Raw genomic sequence first — 22,703 nt, forward strand, 5'->3', positions numbered from 1 at the left:
CTTCTTCTTCTTCTTCTTCTTCTTCTTCTTCTTCTTCTTCTTCTTCTCCTTCTTCTTCTTCTTCTCTCTCTCTCTCTCTCTCTCTGTGTGTGTGAGTGTATGTTTGTCTGTCACTCATCTTTGTCTCTGTCTCATGCCCTCTCTACTCACTCCCTGTCTCCCTCCACAGAACACAACCTGAGTGTCTTCTTTGTTTCACATTTTCACTGTGGCCATGGGAATCATTAACACAGGGCCTCTGAATGATGCTGCAGTGAGTAGCAGAGCACACAGGGATTTCCCTAGGTGAGCTACAAAAATGTCTGGGATTAAAAAGTATAGAGACACCCAGCATCCATCAGGGTCTGGTTCCCTCATACCAAGATTGAAGAAAATGGGAAATTGTCAGCCCTCCCGATCTAGCAGTTCTTTTGATAGAAGGAGCCCCTGTTTATTAGAAGAGACAAGAAAACCTGTGCTGGGTTATGTCAGGGAAACAGCAAGAAAGACATCAAGGGAGAATTTCTGTAGTGCAATGCTGTAAAGCTCTAGATTATTACTTGGATAATAATGATAATTATCGATAATAATTGCCAAGAGCCAATTCTTAGGTGCATTAAAGACTGTCTGACACTGATCCTCACAACACTCCCTCCAAGGAGTCAGACTGGACTAAGGATAGAATCTTGCTCATGTGTTCTTTAATTTATCCTGACAGGTTCTTTCTGATTCTGAGACTCTTATTTCTAGATTTGTATCTCAGCTTTATCATAGGTTCTGAGAGCCCAGACTGACGCTGGTATTAGAGCCAGCAAGGCCCCATTAAATACTTGTCATGTGGTTCAGAGTGAGGATGATCAGGGTGTGGTAAGAGAACTTTCCTCCAACCCTGATGATTCAAGTTCTACTTTCAATCCACACAGTAGGAGAATGTGAACTTACACAAATTGTCCTTCCATCTCCATCTTGAGCCACAGCATGGGATCACCCTCATAATATGAGCACCATAAATAAATAAATGAATAAATGCAAATAAATTAAAATTTTGTTAAGTGAATAAACACCTATGAAGTAGATCTTGGCAGGAGCTGGCCACTAGAGGAGACCCATCATGACAGTGGAGTGGATAGGAGCTGGGGACTTTTAAAACACCAGAATTGCAGTGTGCATTGTTGAAACAAATGTGACCCAAAAGGGAAGGGGATCCATGCAGATCCTGAGATAGTTGTAGGGATCAGGGACCCTGGAAGCAGGCTCAGTAAACTGAGTCTTCAAAGCGCAAGGGAATCTTGAGGTTAAAGATCACTCTCAGAGCTCCTGCATTTGTCTGTCTCTCCTGTGACCACTTGCATGTGACCTACTCACAGAAGGCCTCTGGCTACTCCTGTTAACAGCTTTCTGCCAATGTGTGCGGACAGTGTTCTTGGTATTCCAGAAGAGCTTCAGAATACATGCTGTGTATCTTCAGGAGGCCAAAGAGGCAGCAGAAACAGCAGAGATGGCCATGATAATTGTTCTTAGCTGTCCACATGACCACATCTGGAATCCAGATATGGAGGACACAGTTGCAAGGGTTTTTTGCTTGGCTAGTAGTAGGTCAATTTACTTTTAGTCTGGACATTTGAGGTAGGAAGACTCATGCCTTTGCTCCAGATCTTGAGGCAGGAAGATATACCTTTAATCTGGGCCACGCCTTCTGTAAGCCTATACAAGGAGATGGAAAACAGAAGATTTGGCTCTGTGCCTGCTTGTTCCCGCCTTCCTAGCAAGTCCAGTCCTCACTGGCATTAGAGACGACTTCAGAATTCCAGCATCAACTGAACACTACATGAGACATCCAGCCTTATGGACTGAGCAACTTCTGGATTCTTGAATCCCCGGTCAGTGCCAGCCAGTGTTTAGTTAGCATATAAATTATTCTAGTAAATCCCGTATCTGTATCTGTATCTGTATCTGTATCTGTATCTGTATCTGTATCTGTATCTGTATCTGTATCTGTATCTGTATCTGTATCCCTATTTATATAGGGAGATTCATTCTGTAAGTCCTGCTACTCTAGAGAAGCCTGATTAAGACAGTGGCTTTGCCCTGCCCCCAGCCCATTGGCTCCAGTCACTTCTGACTAATTGGTTGTCCTACAATGAAAACTTGCTCCACCTACATCTTTTTGGTTGAAATTCCTGCCTGGGCAAGGCTCAAAGGTTCTTTTTTCCTGTTTGTGAGGCGTGGTCGTCCTGGCAGCACAGACGGAGGCCTGGGAGCCGACCATGCCCCTGAACCAGCTGCACAGCTGGCTGAAAGCTGGGCTCCTTGGGCTCCTGCTTCTCCTCCTCCGTGTGCAGGGTGAGGCTCCCTAAACAGGCAATGGGGACTGACTGGAGACAGAGCTGCCGATCCTGCATGCCAGAGGCTGGGCTTGTGGGAGGGAAGGGAAGTGGGGGGATGGAGGGAAATGATAGATTAAAGTGTGAGAATACTGTGCCTACCAATTCCTTAACAAAGCCCTCACATGTTGTGGCCCCACTAGCACACAGAGAGTTATAGTTACCTAAGATCACTCCATTATGAGGAGACAGTTCAGTGTAATGAGTTCTGGGAAAATCAGTACACACTTCAAGGAAAAATAAAAGGCATTTTTCCTTTCTTGGTGTATGGCTATGACTGTAACTACCACTGACATTTGGACAATAACAATAATCATGAATTCATGTGCCCAAATGGCTCTGAGTATCTGATCTCTTTGCCAGAGAAAAGCTTTGACAGCCTTCACATGAAAATAGGAAAGGTTCCTGGCCCTGGGGCGTAGGGAAGCTCCCACACTCACACCCCACAGCTGAACTGGGGGGCCCTGGGTTCCCTTCTCCAGTGCTCTGGTAACAATGTGATGGGAATCTTGCATTCATCTGGAAGCTGATTACAGAAAACTAACCCTGATGGCCTCTCTCCAGCAGGTCAAGACTCCTTAGAGGCCAGCCCTATCAGAAAAACATACACAGGCCAGGTTCGAGGAAGCCTCCTTAATGTGAAGGACACTAAAGTTGGTGTCCACACCTTCCTGGGAATTCCCTTTGCCAAGCCTCCTGTAGGACCACTGCGCTTTGCACCTCCTGAGGCCCCTAAACCATGGAGTGGTGTGAGAGATGGGACCTCACATTCAGCCATGTAAGTTCTGGGCCCAGAGGGTTTCATTCACTGGGGTAAGAATGTCCTCTGAACTCTGGGCCACTCTCAAGTGTTTCTCCATCTCAGCTACACAGCAGTTTTCTCTCCTTGTGGGGAGTGTCCCATCCAGTTTTCTGATGATATGCTAAAACTGAGTAGAACAAATGTGCCGGGCTCCTGGATCAGAGCTTGGCACTCAAGGAGTTAGATGCAGGTACTATTGAGAAGAACAAAGATAAAATTGCTCACAGATTCAAATTAAGCCCAGTGTTCCCTGCCAAAGTAGGAGGCATCTCTAGGCATGAGGTAATGTAACCTCTTAAGCAGCAAGCACTCCTGAATCCAGTAGAAGAAACTTCAGGTCCCTGACGAATTCAGCACTGATGAGTACACGCTAACCCCACCCTAACAGTCTGTGCCAATCAACAGGGCCAAGTGCCACCAGGAAATCAGGTTCCACCCCAGCTTTCAGGGAGCCTCTGGCCTTTACCTTGGTTGAAAGAGATTTAGAGAAGGAATATGTGTGATTAGGGCATTGTGAAGGCAGCAGCTGAAGGCAGACAAGAAAAAAGAAAAACAATCCATACTCGTATTTGGTTTTGATCACCATCCATCTCTTGGAATAACTGTCTCCTCTTTTCACCAGTTGTCTGCAAAATGTTATGATGAATGTGGAGGGACTGAAGGAGATGACTCTAACCCTCCCTCCCCTCTCTATGTCTGAGGACTGCCTGTACCTCAACATCTATGCACCAGCTCATGCCCATGAGGGCTCTAACCTGCCTGTGAGTCTCGGCTTTTTTTTTTTTTTTCAGTATGACTAGAAGGGACAAAAGCAACCTAAGCTCCACTGCAGGGTGAACTCTGATAATGAGTCTTACCTTATTTGGGTCAAAGAAGGCCTTTTCAGCCACACTATGCCACTGAAACCTGGGTATGGGACACAGAGCACTGGAGCATTGAGCAATAAAAGTCTCCAGTTCTTTGATAAAACCTGGGTTCATTATAGAACTCGAGCCCTGATGAACTGCTTAGGTGCTGAGGACCCCAATACTGAGGTCACCCAGATTTCTGCTTTTGGATTACTATTGTGACAATAAGATTTGATTATCCTTTCTATCTTTAATCCAGAGAGATGTCCATGGAGACACCCCTCTTTTTTTCACTGAGTAATGATGACATTAATTTAAACTGAGGCACATGGTGGGGATACGGACAAGAAATATACTGATAAGGCATCTGGAGGTCCCTGGCTATGGCCAAGGCCCCGAAGTCCTGGGGATTTTTTATATGTTTCTGTAGCTGCACAGGGAAACAGCAGTTGATATTGTAGTAAGCAAACCAGAAGAGCTTGGACAAGCTCGGAGCTTCCTGGCATCTCTCTTGACTTTTCCAGGTGATGGTGTGGATCCATGGTGGTGCTCTGGTTATGGGCATGGCTTCCATGTATGATGGATCCACACTGGCAGCCGTTGAGGATGTGGTGGTGGTCACTATCCAGTACCGTCTGGGTGTCCCGGGCTTCTTCAGGTGAGCATGGGGCTGTGCTGGACAATGGTACCCGAGAAGATCCTAGACACCCTGTGATCCCTGTCTCTTTCACTTCTCAGCACTGGGGACCAGCACGCCAAAGGCAACTGGGGCTTCTTAGACCAAGTGGCCGCCCTACGCTGGGTCCAGCAGAACATCGCCCACTTTGGAGGCAACCCTGACAGGGTCACTATTTTTGGCGAGTCAGCAGGTGGTGTCAGTGTGTCCTCACATGTTGTGTCCCCCATGTCCCAAGGACTCTTCCACGGTGCCATCATGGAGAGTGGGGTGGCTTTGTTGCCTGGTATGGTATCCAGCTCCTCTGAGGACGTTTACCAAGTGAGTGCCCCCAAGTATTTCAATCCTGTATCTATTGCCACAGTACTATTCTCTGGCACTCTGGTGGTCAGTGTAGAAAACAAAGATCTAGGGAAATGACACCTCAAGGGCTCGAGTATTAGAATCCACACCTCTCCTTTAATACAGGATGAGTATGTGATGCAGACAGCAAAGCTACCCTTAGCAATTTCCATCTTTGGCAAAAAAAATGAGTATGTATGGGCTTGGAGCTCCTTCACTGGTTTTTGAAAGTACTTGGAGTAAAAGGTTGAGGACTTATGCTCAAATCTCCAGAACTCATAAAACACTGGGGATAGTAACATGTATCTGTAATTTTAATGTTCCTATGGTCGGGTGGGAGGCAGAGACAAGAGACTCCTTGGATGTTTGCAGACAGGCTTATTAGTAGGCAGCAACAAAACAAAAGACGCCCTGTCAAATAAAGGGGACAACGAAGACTGAGGCTTTGTCCTCTAATCTTCGCATACAAACCTTGGCACACTTACTCCATCCCTCGCATATGAAACAGAGAAAGGTGGGTGAAGAAAACAAAACTAACCTAACAGAAAGAACAAGTATGCAGGTAGAAAGGGTACTGCCTGCTGGCTGTCACCTTTGAGCAAGAAGGTAATGGGAACAATATATACTTATTCCATTCCACACAGAACACAGCATAGTGTGGGAATTAGATGCAAATAGGATCAAGTTGAAATTGGCAACGCTTTTCCATGCTCATTCCCTTTCCAGATGGTGGCCAGCCTATCTGGATGTGAGGCCATGGACTCAGAGGGCCTGGTGCGCTGTCTGAGAGGCAAGAGTGAAGCAGAGATTCTGGTCATTAACAAGGTGGGAGAACTGAGTGTCTGGAAGAACCTGGTCTACAAATACCTCATCCTTATGGCTCTGTGTTCTTTCAGTTCTGTGTGCAAAATGAATTCCAGATAGGCTGATGTAAATGTAGTTTCTCCTCCAGAGTGAGCAAAGCACCCCGGACTAGTAAGAAATGAGAAAATGATGGCATAACTCAGTGGACATCAGGATGTTTATTCCATTAACCTTCTGAATTGCTGTTTAATGTTCCTCAGGACTTGATAATGATCCCTGCTGTGGTGGATGGGGAGTTCCTACCTAGGCATCCCCAAGAGTTGTTGGCTTCTGTGGATTTTCACCCTGTCCCCAGCATCGTTGGTTTCAACAATGATGAGTATGGTTGGATCATCCCCAAGGTGAGTCTCACTTCCAAATCTCTAGGAACCTGGAGAGCCATATGCTAAGCAGTGGAAACTCAATACATCTTTAACCCAGGTCCATCAGATCTCACACTTAATCCTGTCTTCTGCTTCCAGGTCATAGGCTCTGTTCAGACAATAAAGGAAATGACCAGAGAGAACCTGCAGGCTGTTCTGAAGAATACAGCAGCACAAATGGTGAGATACCTCTGGACTTGTCCAAATAGAGGGGTCCCTCATATATTCTTTTCAGACAACAACCCTATTTATAAAGGTCAGTACATATGTGTGATTCTGTTTGGGGTCACCTCAGAGCATGAACGTTTTTGCCTATACCCTATCTCATCCCAGGCCCTATTCTCCCCACACCCAAGTCTGTTACCTACTTATCCAATAGCATGCCTAAGCCCATGCTTCCTGGTTTCCTTGGTGTAGATGCTGCCTCCTGAGTGCAGTGACCTGCTGATGGAAGAGTACATGGGAGACACTGAAGATCCCCAAGCTCTACAAATACAGTTCACAGAGATGATGGGAGACTTCATGTTTGTGATCCCTGCACTCCAAGTAGCACATTTTCAGCGTGAGTACATCTGTCACAGGCTTCGGGGAGCATCTCAGGGATGTGGGTCATGGGGAGCACTGTGGTATCCAGGTCTCCTCATGTCTAATTTAAAAGGGTGAAATGCAGACACATAGGAGAAAATGGGTTGCTGATACTCTATTGACTTAACAAAACTACTTAGCTGGGAAGGTCACAGGCACTGTTTAGCCAAGGGCTTTTCCAAAGCTAGCACTCCAACCTGGAACTCCTTCTCCCATTTAACTTTTATAGCTATGGGTAACATTATATCATGGTATAATAATCACCAAATATGTGTCAAAAAAGCTCCAGGTGAGGTACCGCTAAATCAACATTTGTCCCCACCTCCAGGCTCTCATGCCCCCGTCTACTTTTATGAGTTCCAACATCAATCCAGTTTCCTAAAGAATATCAGGCCACCCCACGTGAAGGCTGACCACGGGGATGAGGTTCCTTTTGTCTTTGGGTCCTTCTTCTGGGGCATGAAATGTGAGTCTTCTTTATTTTCCTTGAGCTAAATGAGATCCGTAGCTCTCAGTCCATTTGAGAAATCCTATAGTTGTGTGTGTGTGTGTGTGTGTGTGTGTGTGTGTGTGTGTGTATCCAGTTTAGAATATGGACCCTTTCCAGTATAGTCTGTAATGGAGGACCTGACATCACATTGGGGCAGGAACTCAATTAGAGGCATGCATTGATCTTGGCTACTCTATATAGTGAAGAAGGGGGGAAACAAAGCCAATAGTGTGGGTTCAGACAACAGGTGGGATGGTGAGTGTGACGAGTGAGTTGGCAGTTGTGTAAGGAGGCATATACTTGGACCTTTGTCTTTCTCATGACTCCAGTTAACATAACCAAGGAGGAGGAGCTGCTGAACAGGAGGATGATGAAGTACTGGGCCAACTTTGCAAGACATGGGTGAGAACACACTTTTCTCAACCTTACACGTGTGGGTCCCTCTCTAGGACTCCTTTTTGGATGGTCGCCTTCTAGCATACATGGATCTTCCATTGCATGATAGTCTTCTCTACCTAATAGCAATTGGCTATAGTGTTTGTGGTACTGTTCTTTAGATACTGCCTCTTACAGAAAGACATAAAACAGGTCAGGAGTCTTCCCCCATATGATATAGAAACTAGTAAGTGACATTTGTATCCCCATATCAGGACACCTGTCCCATCAGCCCCCTTAACCACCAGCCTAATTGTTTCAATGTCTTGACCAAAATCAGAGGAACAGGCTTTGAACCAGAGTGAACTCATTTTTGTTTGCTTGGTGGCATATCCACAGGAACCCCAACAGCGAGGGTCTACCCTACTGGCCTGTGTTTGACCATGAGGAGCAGTACCTACAACTGGACATCCAACCTGCTGTGGGCCAAGCCCTGAAGACTGGAAGGCTAAAGTTCTGGACCAAGACTCTGCCCCAGAAGATCCAGGAGCTAAAGAGATCTCAGACCATGCACAAAGAGCTTTAGTGCCCTGTGTGAGGAATGGTGTGTGGGAAAGAGTCTGCTTCAGGCTCCCAAATCATATTGAGGAGCCTGGGTTGATTCTAACATTCACATACCCTCTGCACTTTTCTGTTCTTCTACATTTATCACAAATCCTCTGCATGTGACTCCTCTCCTGCTGAATCATCTTTTGTTAGACCACTTGGTAAGTGTTCCCATAGCAGTGTGGATTTGTGAGCCCCTAAGTGGCCCAACCCATTTCACAATCAATTGGGACTAGGACCTTTCCTTTTTTTTCCTCACCTCATCTCTCATTCTCACTGTCCTCTTCTCTATGACCAAAACTCTCTTTAACTAAAGCAGAAGCTTTGGAGAACATTGATATGGGTTCTTTAGAGAACCTATTTGACATGGGTAGACTGTGTAAAAATCACATGCCCTTTCTCATCAAGTTCATACTTTTGGAGACCATTAATTCCAAGATTAAGATATTGCTCTCTGACTCAAAGATGATACCTTGTGTTTTCACTGAGTACATGGGATAATTAAAAGTTCTCATGACCCAGGCCTCCAATATGTCTCACTCTTAGTATCATCACACTGGAGCTTAACGTTCAATACAGAAGTATGATTCATAGATATTTTCAAAACATAGCACATAGAGGTTCCTAAGTTAGTCATTTGAAAACATCTGAAAGTGTCTCTGTCTACTATGTTTATAAATTAAATTTTACTAACAATTTATTTTAAGATAATCTGTCCATTTTCCATTATTGATTTCTTTTCCCCCTTCCCATAATCCATCCCCATTCATTTATTTCTGTCCCAAAGTAGTCAGTGCCACAATTTTATATGAGAAGTAGTTTTAAGTATCTATGATCCCCCCAAGCCTAGGATAGTTTGTGTATGTGTGTGTGTGTGTATCTGTATGTGTATCTATGTGTGTCCAGAAGAACTAGGTTGGAACTTTGTATCTGCTGAGGTTTGTCCCTACTTCCAAGGGTCTGTGTGCATGATAAAGCCCATATGTGCACGAGCACAGCCCATCTGTGTGGATGTTTGACTATACGGTGAGTCCTAGTAGCAGGGTGAGGGGTCAGAAGGTCCATACATGTACAGTAGAGATTGTTGTCCCCTACCTGCATGTGTGCTTGTTCAAGTATATGGCTGTCCTCCTGACTTCCCCAGTTCCGCTGCAACCTCCTGGCCCCTGTGATAACCCCCCTTGCCTTGATTGTCCGTATACATGACTTTCATTTTTACATGTTTACTGTGACTAGACATTTTTGGTCTTTCTCATAAATACCATATCTTTTATTTTATATCATTATTAAAAGTTGTCAAATTGTTCTCAAGCTACCTGAATTCTCCCAAGCAATGTTGTCCTGTCATTAATTTTGTCCTGATCTTTCATATGAGAAACCCTGTGATATGTCATATCCCCTTGCCTCTGATCAGCTTGCCCTACAAGCCACGTTTTCCCAGATTGGCAAAGTCCCCCTTTTAAAACTGAAACCACTAGACAACATGACCTTTGGGATCACAGTGAATATTACTGCTTGCCCATCCTGGACACCAGGGGCAGAGAAGGATAATCTGTAGAAGGCTGGTGCTGGATTCTCCCACTGGGGCCTGAGCTCATTATTGGGCTCCTGCTGCCAATGATTAAGAAACACCAGGCTTCTCAGGTAACACAAGGAATCTAGTTCCATGTCCTTGTTCATAGAAGAGCTGGGACAGTGCATCTCCCAAATTCCAGCTGTTCCTTCAGTGGGGAAGTTGAGAGGAGAGTGAACATCTCCCTAGGCCGGGACTGAGAGCACAGAGACTTTGAAGGGGAGACACTCACTTGACATCATGCCTTGCTGACTCAGAGAGTCAGACACAGTCATGGTTGTACCATGCCAGTGGAAACACTTTGAGAAAAGCACTGAGGAGGAAGGCCTGTTGTGCCAGGCTGAGGGTGCTGTCGATTACTGAGGGCTGGACAGAAAGAGACTGGTTCTCAGGTGGAACTGGTAAATGTCTGAAGTAGAGATGCACAGTCTCCTCCATGAAGCCTGGCTTAGCCACTTGGGAGCTCCTGACTGTACTCTTTGGTGAATCCCAACAAGGTTCCCTGGGTTGTGAAGCTCCTGTTTATGGCCCAGGATCTCAGCCTTACCATAGGCTCTGAGCGTCCATAGAGTCCCAGTGATGGAACCAACAGTGCCTAAAAATGCTTGTCCGGTGAATAAATGACTCTGAACTTGCTCTCAGAGGAGTTTTTCACCATACTAGCCATGGCATAGAGGAGAAATGGATTGGGGATGGGCACTTAACGAGTGCCACACATAAACAAACAGAGTACCATCCAAATTAAAAGATGTCGTAGATCGGGTGGAGTAAATAGACACCTACAGAACATCCCATTTACATGCTACAAAATGCACATTCTTCTTGGAAGCCCATGAGAATTTTTTATAAAATAAATTGTGTGTTAGGACCCAAAACAATTTTTAGGAAATACAGGAAAATTGAAGTAATTACATCTATTTGATCACAATAAAAACTCTAACACCATGGTAAGAGAAACTATAGAACACATGATATCCTGTGGGGATTAGGCAACATGCTGCTGAATGATGAATGCACCAATGAAGAATTTAAGAAGAAAAAATTTGAATGTGTAGAATCAAATGAAAAGAAAAAAACAATAATGCAAGCCCTAGAGAACACACTTGAGGCAGCCCCAAACCCTAAAAGTCAAATGCCTGCCCCTTCTCTTCTATGGGATCCTCAACACATCTCCTTAGAGAAGCCAAAATCTGCAATTAGAACCTCCTGCTCCTGGCTTTCTAACACAAACCCAACATTTGGCCTGTGAGCATGAGGATCATAAACACGGTGACTCTAAACCAAGGGTAAGGGTTGCTGGTATCTAGAATGGCTTCAGAAGTCATGTTGTGCCTTCCGGCGGACCAAAGAGTGATCAAATTCAGCAGGTATGCCTTCCTCCACCTGGTAAATGCTGGCTCTGTCTAGTCAGTTCAGCTCTCCTGCAGCTGCCACTCTGCCCTGCCCCACCAATCTGCCTGTGGATATAAGTTCCTGCATGGACAAGGCCTACCATATCTTCCTGTTGGGAAACCTGGCACCTCCACTGCAACACAGACTCAGACCTAGGAGGAATCATGTCACTGGAACAGTTTCCTAAATATTGTGGCCTATGGGCTCTTGCTTTTCCTAAAAGTAATGTTCCTGTTGTTTATACTTTTAATGTTTATTGTTAACAATTTATTCATTTTACATCCATATCATAGTCCCTTCCATCATTTCCACCCTGTCCCACCCTCCCTCATTCTTTTCCCTTATTTACTTCCTTTTGTCCACTGAAAGGGGAAGTCCTCCCCTGCCATCTGACCATAGCTTATCAAGTGTCATCAGTGCTGTCTGGATCTTCTTACTCTGTGGCCTGGCAAAACAACACCTCCAGGGGGAAAAAATCAAGCAGCAGGCAACTGAGCTCATGTCAGATTAAGCCCTTGCTCTCCTTACTTGGAGACCTATATGGAAACTGAACTACCTATGGGTTACATCTGAGCAGGGCATCTAGTTTCCTTCACTGCAAGACCTTAATTGGTACATAAGTCTTTACTGGACCCCTATGTCCAATTTTTTTGGCTTTGTTGATCTCCTTGTAGAGCTCCTGTCCACTCCAGGCCCTTCTATCCCCAACCTCTTCTTCCATAAGACTCCTTATGTTCTGTCAAAGTTTGGCTGTGAGTCTCAGAATCTGCTTTGATCCCCTGTTGGGTGGAGACTTTCAGAGGACCTCTGGGATAGGCTCCATCCTGTTCTCTCTCTAACACAACTTCCGGTGTCTATCCCATTTGCTATTCTGAATGAGATTTAAGCATCCTCCCTCTTTATTGTTTAGCTTTTTTAGGTATGTAGATTTTAGTATGTTTATCCTATATAAAATGGCTAATACCCACTTAAAAGTGAGTATGCATGTTTTTCTGTTTCTGGATTATCTCATTCAGGATGATCTTTCCTCCTCTGTGTGCACACTATGACTCCATGTGGAGGAGATGGGGACTGGGGTCAGAAAGTCAGAGGCTGAGAAGGCCAGGGGCAGAGGAGAATGGAGCAGTAAGCTAGTCAAGATGACAGTTGACAGTGAGGGAAAATACACCATACAGTGGATACACCATACAGTGGATACACCAAAACCCCATGATCCCTATGGTACACAGAGATTCCGTGATGAGTGAAGATACTCGTCACCAAGAAGCCTTTCCAGTGGAGAGGCTTTCAGGAGCTGGATCTGCAAGTCAAAGGTACCAGGCACAAAGTTCGAAACAGGACGATGTGACATTTCCCTCTGTGTTTGGTTGAGGCTGTAGCTGTAACTGATCCTCAGACAATAATGAAACTAATAATGCCTTCAAAGCACCATTGAGCTCTAAGTGTCATCTCCTTAGCTATAGGAGCACCCTTGTGTCCTTCAGAGGGATCATGGTCAAGTTTCCTGGCCCTAGGGCACACAGTTCCTAGACTGGTATCCCACTGCTGAAATCAGAATTCATGTATTCTCTTACACACGAACCCCACCTTGGGCAAAGGAACACTTTTTTTTAATAGGGTAAAGGTTATGTTCTCTAGGCCTTTATCAGGAGGGTTGTGTCAGGAGGGTTGAGTCAATATTCATAGTGTAGGTTCAAGCCTTCATGTCTATCATTCCAGGTGTCTAAGTGTGAACTCTGATGACCTCCCACCTGAATTGCTAGTCTAATTCACCCTTGCCTTGCCTTGCCTTACCTTACCTTACCTTACCTTACCTTACCTTACCTTACCTTACCTTACCTTACCTTACCACACCACCTTACCCTGTGATCCTGGCATGCTGTTTTCCAGGCTCTTGGGAGAGTACCAAAACCTTCTAGGTAGGAAGACCTACCTTACTTACTGAACACTCTTTGCTGGGATGCCTGGGGTCAGAATCTAGCTGCAGGCCAGACTGGGCTACATAGTAAGAGCTTATCTCAGACTAACCAAATAAGTGAATAATAAAAATTAAATATCATGAGGAATTATAGGCATGAGTTTCTGGGGGGACAGGCTCAGGAGGCCTTCTCACCTGCCTGAGCTCTATGGGTAGTTAATGGGTGCAAGGGAAGAAAGAGACAGTTTCTTCAGTAGTATGGGCAATGATAATTTGCCCATACGCTTTTAAATAAACCTTCAAATGTCCTCCTGTTTAAAAAAAAAAAAAGATATAAAAACAAAAAAAAAAACCTAATTAAACTCATTGGATCTTTTAAAAGAAAATAAAAAAGATACAAAAGTAGGAAATAGGAAGAGAAATGTGAAAGGGGGAGAGGCACAAAAAAGAGTAACAAAATGAATATGATTATCACAAATATTACAGGCATCATAATAAAAAACTTTTAAAAAGCAAATCAAATCCAGAACAATTAACAAAAGTTTTTGTGAAGATTGCCTATGTAGAGACTATTCCTTTTACAGAGACTTTTTTTTTCCAGAGGAGGGTTTCTCTGTGTAACAAAGGCAGAGTTCCACCTGCCTTTGCCTCCCCAAATGCTGGGATTACAGGCATGTGCCACCATGCCCCGTTTCTCATCTTAACAAGAGTGTTAAAAAAAAATGCATTAGTCAGGCATGGTAGCCCATGCTTGCAAATAAAGCACTCAAGAGGCAGAAGCAGGCAGAGCTCCGTGAGTTCGAGGCCAGCCTGGTCTACAAAACAACTCTAAGACAGCCAGGGCTTGATACACAGAAAAACCCTATCTTGGGGGGAAAAAATGCATTGCATCATTCTGAGGCCTGAGCATGCATGATAGATGTACACCTACAAGGCTTTTCTATTTTCTTACATAAATGGATCAGAGCTGACAAACACTGCAGCCACAAACCTGATATCACTGAAAGTGAATGCCAGGGAGGTAAAGACTAATGGAGGTGACATACCCAGCAGGAGAAGGAAGGGCCTCATTGAACACTTCCCTACAGCCTCAACAGGGGAAGAGGCCAAGGTGCCTAAAGAGTGCATAGCACCCAGAGCAGGGCCTTTCCTGAGGTAAACGACAGCCAACAAACCCATGCACTCATCAGCCACATCCACCTAATATCAGGACTTGGAGGAGCTGGGTACGGGAGGATAATTAGGTGAGTTGCTATCATGACTTCCCTCTCTGGTCCCTAATGCAACAGCCTGGGCTTTTTGTGTTCTCTTAGCTCCTCTCACATTGCTCTTTGCACAAACAATGCTTTCTTGTCATTTCTGGTCATCTCTAGGTTGAGATTCCATAGGACACGATTTTTTTCAGTGGGACCCCATCATCTTTCTAGTAGCTTGCATGTCCTGGCAGGGATGTTAGAGAGAGAATTGTTCCTACACAAGATGCCCATAGCTGGAAGATCTTGGGGATAAATGCTGACACCAAGTCCCAAGGCTTCTACCTGGGCCTACCGGAAGACCCTGACTGAGCTGCCTGAGATTGACCTCTCTGAGGGGGCTGCTGATCGGAGCACTCATAGGTCAGGACTCAGCCAGCTCCACCAGGACCTCCCACACAGGGCCTATGCAAGGCAGCCCTGTCTACTTGAACAGCACTGAAATGGGTGTCCACACCTTTCTGGTAATTCACTTTGCCAAACCACCTCAGGAATGCTACAGTTTGTTCCCTCTGCATTTGCTGGACTGTGGAGCACTGTGAGGGATGGAGTCTCCTACCCAGCCATGTATCTCTTCTGGGGCCCAGGGGACTTCAGGCCATGGAGCAGATAAGTACTCCAAGCTTGTAGCCATGCCACTGTGGTTCCTCCATCTCAGCTCCATAGCTGAATTCCCTACATGTTGGGGAAGTTCTCCCATGTGTGTTTATTGTTTGTTTAGTGTGTGTGTGTGTGTGTGTGTGTGTGATATGTATGTGTGAATGAAAGTACTCACATACCAACGTACATGTGTAGAAATCAGAAGACAGCTTTCAGGAGTCAGTTTCTAGACTTCCATAGTAGGTTCCAGGAATTGAACTCAGTTCCTTAGGCTGGCTCACCGAGCACTTTTACCTGGTAAGCCATCCCACCAACCAGCATGTGGGATTCCTAACGGGTGTGCTGATGTTTGGAGTGAATGATGGAGTGGTGGTCAGCACTCCAATATCCAGACCTTCACTAACACAGACATGGTGAATGGCGCTGCATGTAGCCCATCATTTTCTTAAGAATCCTAGATGTCTCACTGTCCTAATCTCAGGGAGAGTGACAGCCAAGCCCCCCACCCACCCAATTGGAGTCCTCTACAGAAATCTGGGTTCAGTCCCAGCTTCCTGTGAGTCATGCACACTTTACCTCAGTGGGAAAAGACTCCAAGGAAGGACCATGTGTCAGAAGGGCATGATGCAGAGCAGAACAGGCATTGAGGGTGACTGAAACATAGCCAGACTTAGGACTATGCCTGGTTTTGACCACCTAATGGTAGTTAGAATAACAGTCCGTCATTGTACCCAGCTGTTCGCACAGTGTTGAGATACTGAATGGAGAGGAGTCTGAAGATGATGAAACTGAACGCCTCCTACCTCTATGTCTGAGTACTGCCTTTATCTCAACATCTGTAACAACAGTCCATGCCCATGAGAGATCTAATCTACTTGTGAGTGTCAGGCCATGACAAGCTCAGAGTGAGTGTATTTTTTCTGTGGGATGATTACTAGAGACAGAATGAACCTGAGTCCCATTAGTGTAGAGCCTGAGGCGGGGGGAAGGCCTCTCTCTATGGCATCCAAGAATGCCTTCTCAGCCATAGTTGGCAGTGGAAGACTGGGTATATATCACAGATCAGCCCAAAGACTCAGGGGTCTGATCAATGCCTACTGGTAAACTCAGGACACACTTTGCCAATCTGAGTGGTACAGACTTACTCAGGCACCTAAGGGCTAGCCATCAACGTCAGCCAAAATGAGAAGAACTTATTATCTGCTGTGCCAATGAGACTCGATGTCCATTTATTTAATAATAAGGAAACATATTCGTGGAGATAGCCCATTTCATTCCGCATGGAGGCTAAGAATAATAGTGACAGTAGTCTAGAGTTGGAGACATTAATCAAAACATAGATTCGTGGGGGTTCAGGTGAGCTGGTCTATGCTGACAGGACTAGAGTGCCCCCTATGCTGATGGGGTCATAAGGTCCTGAGGAGTTTTGTGTACATGTCTAGCTGTACAGAGGCAAAGCAGATAGTCTAGGAGACAGCCCAGCTTGGGAAGCAAGCTCCTGTTTTGACTTTTCTAGGTGACTGTGTGGCTCCATGGTGGTGGGATAGTTTGGGGCCTGGCTCCTACTCATCGTGAATCCATGCTAGCAGCCGCTGAGAATGCGGTGCTCACTATCCAGTGTTGCTTGGGTGTCCTGGGCTTTTTCAGGTGAGCTTCACATTGGTCTAGTCTAGACAAAGGGTGCTGAGTAGAAACAGAACATCTCTGGGATTCCCATCCCCACCAGTTCTTATCACTGGAGACCAACATGCTAGAAGCAATTGGAACTACCTGGACCAAGGGTCCACCCTACTCTGCATCCAGCAGAATCGTGACACTTTGGGGACAACCCTGACTGGATCGCCATTTTGTGAAAGACATATGTCACTAATGGACTTGAGGTTTCAGAAGCCCACACTTGACCCAGCCTCTCTCTCTCTCTCTCTCTCTCTCTCTCTCTCTCTCTCTCTCTCTCTCCTACATGTGGATAAGATGTAAACTCTCAGTTACTGCTTCAGCACCATGACTGCCTGCCTACTGCCATGCCTCCTGCCATAATGGTCATGGACTCAACCTCTGAAACTGTAAGCAAACCCCCAATTAAATGTTTTCTTTTCTAAGTTGCATTGGTCATGGTGGCTCTTCTCAACAATAGAAAAGTAGCTAAGACAATGGCCAACAAAGCTGCACGTGGGCATTCTAATATTGACATAAAATAAAATGTTCACGTGGAAATGTCACTCTTGCCACTTTAAGCAATACAAAATGGAAACAGTTTTATACTTGCCACAATCTGCACATGATATGATGAGATCTTGGGGGCAATGGCAGCCAGCTGGTGTTGGGAAAACTCTGCTTGTAAAGGAAGCAGACAGGGTAGACTAACTATCTGAGTGTGAGCCCATGGACTCAGAGGCCCTAGAACTGAGAGGCAAGAGAGGAGATTCAAGTCATTAACAAGGTTGGGAGAACTGTGAGCCATGGAGGATGAGGGAGAGTCTCATGTAATGTAACAGTCATTACTGCTCTGAAGAGGTAACTTCATCTTCATAGTCTTCTATTGTGAGTCATAGATGAAAAAAATGAACACCAAGACAGGCTAATCCAGGTATAGTATCTCTTTAGACCATAGTGGAATAAGTATTCTGAGAAAAATAGGAAATTGTGGTAATCAGAGAACACCAGAAAATGAATACTATTGACCTTCCACATTAACCTTTAACGTCCCTTGGGTCTTCAAGATAGTCCCTGGTGTGGTAAATGGAGAACTCCTACCCTGGTACCCCCAAGACTGTAGCCACTGTGTTCACTAGTTATGGAAAATGTGAAGGTGTCAACCTTATCTGTTGGCTTTGAACACTGAATATCATCTATATTTGGCAGTTAAAGCCATCTAGCCTTCACTTGCAGTGTGTCACACCCTATAGCTATAACCTCTGCAGTAAGGAACCCGAGCAAGGATCACAGTCCCAGCCAGCCTGACTACTTATCAAAACAGCCGCCCAAAATAAATAAATAAATAAATAGATTCCCATTTGATGGCACCAAATGGGAGATGTGACCTGACTGGAGGAAGTACATTACCGGGACTGGGTCTGGAACTTGAGGTTTTACGTTTTATTTCATTCCCAATTCTCTCTCGTTCCCACTCTCATTCTCTCTCTCCCTTGTGATTGTGATTCAAGATGTGAGCCTTCATCGACTGTTTCAGCTGCCATGCCCACCACCAGCTGCCTTCACTTTGCCGTCATTGGCTCTAACCCTCTTAAACTACAAACCCCAAAAACCTCTTCTATGTGTCGCCTTGGTCATGCTGTTGTATCACAGGAACAGAAAAGTGACTAATCCACTGAGTGACACATCTTCTGCCATTACCCCAATGCTGTTTGATCTGCAGACACTTCGAGGGCCATACTTACGTGATCATTGCACATCTACTGAGGTAGCCTAAGATAATACTTGGAAACAGAAGTCATGTCCAGACATGTCAAGGAGAATCAGTTCCCATCCTTTGGCTCTGGGGAAAGGGGGTAGGCATGTCCATGAATGGAGGCATCTCCCTGCATTCATAGTCCCCTGCAACCTCAGGACCACCTAGCCATCTCTTGGTCACCAGAAAATGCATATGAGTAATTTTCCCATCACCTTGTTATTTTCCCCAAAAGTGTCTTTGTTCCTCTCACATCTGAATCTCTGTTGTATTTTATGAAGGTGACAAATTTTGCTTTATCTGCCTGCCCCTTATACCCTTTAGACATTGTCTGTCATTAAAAGATTTATTCCTCATCCCTTAGATTGCAAAGACACAACCATCTTTTTACTTCTGACCAACCTGCCCTCTTGGCACACCTGTTCCTTGATGGATACTCCTCCTTTCTTCCTTCCTTTCTTTTCTTTCTTGCTTTCTTTCCTTCTTTCTTTCTCTTTTTTCTTTCTTTTTTTAATTTTAGGAAGAGGGTCACTCTATACTGTCCTGGAACTCTCTGTGAGGACCACGCTGGCCTTGAACTCATAGAGATCTGCCTATCTCTGCTTCCTGAGTGCTGGAATTTAAGGTATGCACCAATACACCCATTCGAAAGTCCTTCTTTGATTTACTGTATTTAATCTCAACCAGAGCCTCATGAGTCTGGAGGTAAAGGATGAAAATTTCCACACTACCCACCTGTGCCACCAGGGCTAGACAATGATAACATTAAGACCCTGTAGACTTGAACTGAGGACAGGGATGAATTTCTTGTTAGTGAACACTGACCATGCAGGTTGTTTCCTCTAAATATATGAAGCACTTATGGAGTTCTACTGCAAGAATGCCTCTGCTTTTCAGTTCTGTGGATGCATACTGAATTCCCAAATAAAATGCCAAGAACGTGCTTTAGACTTTTAATAGTTACTACATTTTTAAACAGTTTGAGTATGGATATTTTTTTATGGTGCTAGGTATTGATCTTAGGGCGCCATGCAAGTGTTCTCCCACTGAACAGTCCAGAGTGGGATGACTTAGATGCAATTAAATTAATCTTTCATATATGTAGTTCAGTAAATCTGAGTAAATTCATAAGGCACGTAGATGTCATCACATGGTGTTTAGAATGTTTCTTTCACCCCAAAGACCTCCCTTGTGCCTTTCTGAAGTCACTGCCCCAAACATGCTTCAGAGCCACCATCTTACTCTTCTTGCAGCTGTAATGTAACTTCTCTTGACTCTGATGAGATCTTTTGGTTTTGAGATTCGGACAGTAGCTGTTTCCTTTTACTGCAGAGAGGCAGCTTATGTATGCTCATACTGCATTCTGTTCACCCAGCAGTATTGTGGTTTCCACTTCTCAGCTTTGGGGAAAATGGGTGGGATAGGATGGGTTTCACTATGTAGCCCAGGCTGACATTAAACTCTCCATCCTATGCTTCTTCCTCCCAAGAACTGGAATTGGAGAAAAGCAACACAAGCCTGGGTTTCAGTTACCTTTAACAAAGCTGTTATGAACCGTTTCAGACATGATTTTTTTTGTACTCTAGGAGAAGTGCATAGAACTGTAGTGTCCTATGTCATAGATGTAGGCTTGAATGAAGCTGGGATAAGTCTGAGATGTTCATATGCCCACCTAGAGCTACAATAGCTCCATCACTTACATAGCCTTTCATCCCCCTCTTTATTTCCCTTTTCAGCCAATACTCACAAAGAATACCCTCACAAAGAGTGTGGTATATCAAGTCTTCCAGAAGGGAGAAATGGCTCAGCAGTTAAAAGCACTTGCTCCTCAAGAGGGTCCAAATTCCATTTGAACATCCTTATTGGTATGTTTACACAACTGCCTGTAATGCCAGCTCCAGGAGATTCATTGCCCGATTCTGCCCCCATGGGCACCCACACACAGATATACTCATATATAATTTAAAATGAATTTTTAAAACTACTCTATTAGCTCATCTTCTTTTGCTATTAAAAAATGTGAAGCTCCAACTTAAAGAGTTTCTTTTAGCTCACAATTTGGGAGGCCAAATTCCAAGGTGTGTCTTGACATTTACTGGGCAGCACATGAGAGTACACTGGATTGCCTCACAGTGATTGGGAAGTGGAAAGAGAAATCGCCAAATGTTAAACAGGTAAACACTCGAAGTAGGGCAGCTTATCACACTCCACACCCCTGAGGGCCATAAGAATGGTGTCATTCCCTAACAAGGGCAGTGCCCCATACCTAATTACTGCCTAATAAGGCATGCTTTCTAAAAACCCTTGAACAGATCAGGCTGTGCAACTGAGCCCTAATGCTCCCCAGATGTGCAATAATCTGCATGCAATTAAGCTAATCTCTTTGTTGGGTGTAGTGGGACACACCTATAATTTCAGTGCTAGCGGAGGCAAAGTGGGAGGGTAATACATTCAAGGAGAGTCAGAGCTACAAAGAAAGTTCAAGGTTAACCTCAGCTCCAGGGAGACTGTGTTAGTTAGTTTTTTTATGGCTGTGACAGAACACCTGATAAGAGAAAAAAGGAAAAAGAAAAGGAAAGAGTGACTTACTTATCTGGGATCATGGCTCAGGGCATACAGTCTATCACGGCATGGAAAGCAGGGCAGTAACACCAGCTCCCATTAGGTGGTGTGAGCATGAGGCAACTGTTCGCATCATAGCAGCTGTCAGGGAGCAGAGTCATTCTTTTAGCAAAGATTCACAACTTTTCAACACAGCACCACCTGCTGGCAATCAAGTGTTCATCTGTGCAACTGTGAGGGACATTTCAGACTCCAACCCCAAGAAACCCTGTCTCAAAAAAAAAAAAAAATTCTTGTAGACCACTTTTCTGCTCTGAGTAACTTAGGATGTGCAACCACCACATAAAGTCTACAATGTTTCTGGGCTCCCATGGCTTTCTAACTGCCTTTTGCAGTCTTTCATTGCCTAGAACTCTGTTCAAAGCAACCATACAATTGCTTTTGTTTCTATCGTAAACCTTGTCTTGAATCCAATATAAATGGAATGTTTTGTTGCTGGCTGTGTTGTTTCACCATAATGTTTTTGTTTCCTTAGGAAATTTTCAATAGGGCTGGAGAGATGGCTCAGAGGTTAAGAGCACTGGCTGTTCTTCCAAAGGTCCTGAGTTCAACTCCCAGCAACCACATGGTGGCTCACAACCATCTATACTGTGATCTGGTGCCCTCTTTCTGGCCAACAGGCACACATGCAAACAGAATACTGTATACTGCATAAAATAATAAATAAATAATATTTTTAAAAAGAAATTTACATTTTAGAGAGAGGTGGGGGTGAATAGGAGAACTTACAGGTGAGTCTTTCCTTCTACCATGTGAGTTTTATGTGTCAAACTGAGGTTGATAATCCTGGTGGCAAGTGCCTTTGCCTACTGAGTCATCTTACTCACGCCTTTGCTTCCCTTTATCAAAGCATGCCATTGCATGTTTGCACATCCAGCATTTTACACACTTATTCAGTTGGTGTACAGCTAAATGACTCATTTGTTTTTATTTGTCTTCTTTTGCCTGATGTTTGTTTGCTGGTTAATTTGTGCCCATGCCTGTCTGCATACATATTAAGTATCTCTAAGTAGATCAGGCTGGCTCTGAATGTATAATAACCCTGCCTTGGCCTTCTGGGTGCCAGTTTTATAGGAATTGTCTTTCAGGCTCAAGTGTGGTGATTTTATTTCTCTGTCTATTCTCTGTCTCTGACTCTGTCTCTCTATCTATCTCTCTATCAGTCTCTCTCTGTCTCTCTGTCTCTTTGTCTCTCTCTCTCTCAATCTCTCTGTGTGTGTGTGTGTGTGTGTGTGTGTGTGTGTGTGTGTGTGTGGTATTCATGTACAACTGTGGATAGGTATCCTTGCTTTTATTTATAGGTACATGTAAAGACAAGAGTTGACATCAGGATGTTATCTCTAATCACTTCTCCACCTTACTTTTTGAGAGGAACCTGGATCTTGCTGTTTTGCTAAGCTAGATAGGCAGCTAGAGCTCCTGGTCCACCTGTGCCTACTCCTTGCCACTGGTGTTACATATGCAAGCCACGGTGTCCAGCTTTTCTATCAGCACAGGGGATCCAAACTCAGATATTCATGCTAGAACAGCAAGTATTTTACCTTAGCCATCCAGGTTTAGCTGCTTTTAATAAAGCTTTATGGATACTTACACACATGGCTTCGTATAATCACACTTGACTTT

At 44.6% G+C, this 22,703-nt stretch overlaps 1 protein-coding gene across 2 annotated transcripts; it reads left to right on the forward strand.

The window, feature by feature from the left end:
• Positions 1-2,209: 2,209 nt before the first annotated feature.
• LOC129687076 (acylcarnitine hydrolase-like) lies at positions 2,210-9,634 on the forward strand. 2 transcript variants are annotated; one of them, XM_055621372.1, is made up of 12 exons: positions 2,210-2,322; positions 2,928-3,141; positions 3,788-3,926; positions 4,538-4,671; positions 4,752-5,010; positions 5,758-5,856; positions 6,096-6,236; positions 6,357-6,437; positions 6,675-6,819; positions 7,171-7,308; positions 7,662-7,734; positions 8,107-9,634. In XM_055621372.1, exons 1-12 carry the CDS (start codon positions 2,247-2,249, stop codon positions 8,291-8,293), a joined length of 1,686 nt encoding a protein of 561 aa, XP_055477347.1. In that variant the 5' UTR covers positions 2,210-2,246; the 3' UTR covers positions 8,294-9,634. The 2 variants fall into 2 exon arrangements, with proteins under 2 accessions (XP_055477347.1, XP_055477348.1); XM_055621373.1 differs by having other exon boundaries at positions 2,931-3,141.
• Positions 9,635-22,703: the final 13,069 nt, after the last annotated feature.

The sequence above is a fragment of the Psammomys obesus genome, unplaced genomic scaffold (genome assembly GCF_907164565.1).
Source record: "Psammomys obesus unplaced genomic scaffold, mPsaObe1.curated_primary_1811, whole genome shotgun sequence".
In the NCBI taxonomy this organism is placed as follows: Eukaryota; Metazoa; Chordata; class Mammalia; order Rodentia; family Muridae; genus Psammomys; species Psammomys obesus.